Raw genomic sequence first — 5,483 nt, 5'->3', positions numbered from 1 at the left:
GATTTCAAATGGTTTGAGAGAAGAAATGGTACTAGTAGTAAAAGGTAAGCGACTCTGCTTAGCCAGAGGACATATGTGGCAAGCATTTGTAGACAGAATGGAAACATGTAAAAAATTCTTAGCAATAAAACCTAAACAAGTGGATGACACATGCCCTAAGCGGTTGTGCCATAGATCGGCGGAAGTGATGGTAAGATGACAAGTCGGGCGTGTGGTGGAAAAAGGTGGACTGGTCTTGGCCTTCTCCATGGCTAAGGCCATCAAATAATATAATCCGTTGCGTTGTTCACCCAAACCAATCATCCTCTTTGTAGCCAGATCCTGCAAAATACACCAATATGGAAAGAAAGTCACTGAACAGTTCAATCCTCTCGTCAAGCGACTAACTGATAATAAATCAACTTTAAATTTTGGCACAAACAACACATCACGAAGGTAAAACATGGTACTCAGAGGCATTGATCCTTTTGCAATAATGTCAACTTTATCCCCACTAGGCAATAGAACAGGTGGTAAGGAGCAGTTATTATTTTTGTGAAATAATTGCGTAGAGGAAGTAATATGATCGGTCGCACCGCTGTCAATGATCCAATTGCGGGAAACGACCTTAGACAAACCTGGTTTTGTTACGGCATTGGCTGTGGGACTTGAGCTTGCATTTGAATTGGGCTTAGAAGCTGGATTATTGAGAGTAGCCATAAATTGCTTAAACTGGGCTTCAGTAAGAGTCACCGTTGGCCCATTAGCATCTCCAACTGCATCACTAACCTGATTTGCAGAAGGCACTGCTGGTCTAGATTGCTTTGAAAAACTGGTGCCCTGTTTGGCTTTAAGATGACCTGGGGGATACCCAATCAATTGGTAACAAGTCTGCACCAAGTGACCCGGATCTCCACAGTAAGAACAATGCGGTCTCCCCGTGCCAGAGCCTTGATGTCGTTCAGTGTCAACACGGCGTACTTCCTAAGATGCAAAATTGCGGTCTTGACGCTGGTTTTATCGGTCAAATCTTTCAAAACGTCCTCCTCGTCTTGAATTGGGATTGGGTCTCCCTGAATTGAGCACGGCCATGGCTGCGCTTGAAGATGAATCTGCAATAGGATGAGAAGCACAAAGAGAACGTTGCTTCTCATCTTGGGCAACTGCTGCATATGCTTTACGAACTGTTGGCAAAGGAATCATCAGAAGAATTTGTCCGTGAACAGAACTGTAAGTATCATTCAAACCCATTAGAAACTGCATGAGACTTTGTTGTTCTGCCTGTGGTCCACGAGATATCTCTGAATAGGTAGCTAATTCATCCCATAGGCCCTTCAATTTTGTATAGTAGGCTGAGACTGACAGCTACTCTTGTCGGAGACAAGCGATTTCTCGCTGAATCTCAAAAATTCGTGGTGCGTTGCCTTGAGAGAATCGCTCACGAAGATCTTCCCATACTTCGTGAGTGGTAGGATAGTAGATGAAACTGTCGGTGATTTCTGAATCAATGGTGTTGATGATCCATGAATGAACCATATCATTACAACGCGACCAAGTCGCATAGCCTTCTGGGTCTGTCTCTTCTAAGGGAGCCTTTATTGTGCCGTTCACAAAACCAAGTTTGTTCTTAGAATTCAGAGCTAGGGTCATTGCCCTTTTCCATCCTACATAATTGTCTCCATTCAGGGGCTTAGAGACTAGGACTAGACCTGGATGATCTGAATGATGTGTGAAAAAGGGATTAGAGAGGTCAGATTTTGACATCTCAGATGTAGGAGGACTGGAGGAATCGGCTTTTGATTTGCCGTGATCTTTGAGTGGTGGTGAGAGGACATCGTCGTTGCCCATGTTGGTTGGAACGATGAGGGAATGAAGGTTAGGCTACACGAGATGTTAGAGTGCAGCAGATGAGAAGAGACAGGATCTAGTCCTGCTCTGATACCATGAAAGAAGGAGAAATCAATAGACAGAAGTGATAATCTCATTTACACAGAAACGTATCTTTTATACAAGGATGATTACAATCAGTTCCTACAAGTCAGGAACCTGTTTTCTACCTAGATTACATAGAAGGAAAGCTACAGATATTGTACAACTTGATCTGTATAACAATTTGCATTAATACTGAAGATATGACAGATTAATTTCCTTACAAAAAGCTTTGGTTTTAACATAGTACAGTTCAAATGAATACACGCTTGAGAAAGAGAGAGAGAAGGAGAATAAGAAACATACCTATATTTGGTGACCAAGACATGGAAAAATGTAGACAAGAAAACTCTACTATACTCTGCCCCAGCACATTGTCTCATTCCTCCACCAATATTGTCTCATTCCTCCACCAAAAGGCATGAAATTCTTGGATATAGAGTGTGAGTCAATGTCCTAATTTTCATTAAATTTTGTATAAAGTAATATTAGCTCCCTACCCAAATTTGAAGTTATTTGCACAAATGACAATGAAACTGAACCATACACACGTACCTTCCAACGCCATGGATTGAACTTAATGGGATCCTCAAATGTGTTGGGATTTAACTGAAGCGCAGACGTGACAACCATAATCGTCCAACCTTCTGGGATTGTAAATCCTGCAAACATTTACTCTAAATGTCAGCGAAAGACCTTTTTGGGTTTAAACTAAGGATTTAAGCTAAATGTCTGTAACTCAGCACCGACCCTTTACTGGGATGTCTCTCAAAGCTCTACGCAACAAGCCGGGTGCAACATTACCCAACCGAAGAGCTTCGTTGATAACCTATGTTCTCCAAGACCAGCAAGTTATAAGACTAGTGCAATACTATTGTGCAGATTAGAAGGAACATGTAGAGATTGTAGAACAAACCTGAAGAGTAAAAGTCATCGATTTATATTCATCCCATGTGAGTGAAGTATTTGGATCTTCTCTATTTTTGAGAATAGCTTCATGCTCAGCCTGATTTTAAAATAATATATATTGATCATTAATGTTTTGAATAGAGGACTTGTATATGATCACTAAAATTGAAGCTCAAACTGTCTACATACAGTAAACTCTTGTAAGACTGAAGGATACTCTGCAAGTAAACTGAAGGCTAATGCCAACACTGCTGAAATAGATTCAAAGGCAGCAAATAAGCCCCCAAATAACAAGTGAACGATAAAATCCTCTGATAAAAACTTCTCCTTGTCCATGTCATTTGCAATTTGATCAAGGAAATCCCCATGTTGGGTCTCAGGTGAATCGTGTCTCTCCTTGAGCATATCCCTCAACATGGTCTCTACCTTCTTTTGGTGCTGTATGAATATAAACACCAAAAATTTGAATATGAGTGATATCTTAATAAGCTAAAGGGAAACTTAATTGTGCATATCTTAATAAACCATTCAGTGTTACCTTGGTACAATTATAGTATGCAGTCCCAGGGATATTCAAGGGAAACGACATAAGACCATCTATGATTTTAGTATATTTCTCACTCAGGTCATCAGTAGCTTTTTCAGCATTATAACTAATCATCTGCTTTGCACTAAAATTTAGAACCATCTGCAACAGAGAGAATTGATATATGCAATAACTATAACATGAACATCAGGAGATCATAAGCATTACTAATAAGTGCTGGGATTGATATTTACAACTGAGCCAACATGTTTCACTTCAACAGATTCCTGAATTGACCAAGAACATAAACATTTGTTGACGAATTCTTGTATTTCAGGGAGCAACTTTTCCTTAAGCCTCTCAGCGCCAAAGTGATTCAAGAAAGCTCTCCTTACGTATTTGTGAACGATGCCCACTGCGTTTATCTTTGATTCACCTTCCAGCACGAAGATCTTTGAAAATGTATCCAAGTACCACAACTTAACAGACCTCCCTTCTTGCTGAAAAAGGAAGTTATTGAATTCAAGATCAGCTGATATCACAACTGGCCTACCTGCCAAACTAGTCCGAAATATAGGTCCATATCTGCAAGGGAAAGAGAAAACATCTCCAGTAAACTACTCAGGCAGGTAGTTATCAAAAGGTTTTAAGCAGAATTAGTACTTCAAAAAACAAAGAATTATGCTGGAAAAGTAAACTGAAACTAGTTAAGTTACTAGGTGTGGGGGGTTTACCTTTCAAGTCTTTTCTTTATGAAAGGGTGAAGATCTAGGGAGTAGCTTGGAATGATCAAACTGAGTGTCTCACCGATGAGAGGCAAACCCATTGAACCTGGAGGAAGAACCCCATTGCACTTTGGGTTCCTCCATTTCATAATCCAGTGGGTGATGTATATCACCAGAAATGCTACTAAACACAATCCCACCTCAGTGGTATTTGCCTTACTATAATGAACAAGAAGATTCACTGAAGTATGTTATGAGATTCAAGGAATGATGAGAAATATAGTGGGAAAAGAAATGGTTATATCGAGTGGCTGAAATGCCAATGGACCATAGGTGACTTCAAAAATATGGACTTGGCGGGTCATAGGTGACTTCAAAAATATAGTACCCAGCTAGTGTAGAATAGTGATGTTGATGTCACGTGTGCTATGTTATATCTTTGACAAGTATTATCTATATTATATTTAAGAGAAGAGGGCTTACTTACCATAACTGATTTATTTATACTTTTATACCCCTAAAATATTAAATAATTTATATATCTTTCTAATTGTCAGGGATAAAAAAAGTCAAAACTTAAATAAATAATTAATAAGAAAATTTATTATTTTCATAAACTAACTACCCTATTCTAGACGGGTGACCACCCACTTCTCCACACCCATAGGGTGTGAACAGATACTAGTGTTATTTATATTTAATTGTATTTAAATCTAATTATGACTCTTATCCCTAATTAAATATTTCAAACTACCAGGTGGTGTCTTTATTGGAGAGAAGAGACAGAAATGCTGTGCAGGCGAGGGCAGATTCAGGGGGGGTCGAGTCTAGGCAGCTACCTAACCTCGAAACTTAAGATAAGCTATGGAAGACTCTTTGGTCTTAGGGTTCTACAAAATTCTTTTCTGAAGGAGAGGGCAAGAGGGTTGGGGATGATACCCTGCACGTCCATCCTGTCTCTTCTCTTCTCTTCTCTTCTCTCCAATATTTAGAACTAATCTAAATCTAAGTAGTTAACTGCAACTATAGTTGGTATTAGTGGCCTTCCTGAGTGAATGACCACGTATGTGTGTGTGTGTGTGTGTGTGTGTATATATATATTTACTTGGAATATGTATATTCTTGTGCGTTGATGAGTGAATTGAAGCAATAGGTATTGATGAGTTTCATTCTATTGTTTTGGGGCTTGACTTTTCAGGAAACATTGTGTAGGAATTGGGAATTTCTATTGTTTGAAAAGTGTCAAGATTTGGTGTGAGTTGCTTTGATGTGATTTGAATGTTTTTATCTAACGACCGGGGGTCGGAAGATCTGAGAGTCACAAGTGGTGATTTCTCTTTTTAATTTGATTTAATGTTTTGATTTGACGACTGGGGAGGTCTGATGATTGGAGGTCATGGGGTGACATCTCCTTT

The 5,483-nt window shown here is 39.3% G+C and overlaps 1 protein-coding gene across 1 annotated transcript; it reads right to left on the bottom strand.

The window, feature by feature from the left end:
* Window positions 1–227: 227 nt before the first annotated feature.
* Window positions 228–4,262, bottom strand: LOC112195009 (cucurbitadienol 11-hydroxylase). The gene is made up of 9 exons (XM_024335296.2): window positions 4,078–4,262; window positions 3,598–3,928; window positions 3,356–3,505; window positions 3,007–3,255; window positions 2,825–2,914; window positions 2,659–2,737; window positions 2,464–2,570; window positions 2,215–2,364; window positions 228–321 (listed from the first exon to the last, which is right to left on the bottom strand). The coding sequence occupies exons 1-8, from the start codon at window positions 4,215–4,217 to the stop codon at window positions 2,263–2,265; spliced, it is 1,248 nt and encodes a 415-aa protein (XP_024191064.1). The 5' UTR covers window positions 4,218–4,262; the 3' UTR covers window positions 228–321; window positions 2,215–2,262.
* Window positions 4,263–5,483: the final 1,221 nt, after the last annotated feature.

Source organism: Rosa chinensis, chromosome 3 (assembly GCF_002994745.2).
Source record: "Rosa chinensis cultivar Old Blush chromosome 3, RchiOBHm-V2, whole genome shotgun sequence".
NCBI lineage: Eukaryota > Viridiplantae > Streptophyta > Magnoliopsida > Rosales > Rosaceae > Rosa > Rosa chinensis.
This window is presented reverse-complemented; position numbering and strand designations above follow the sequence as displayed.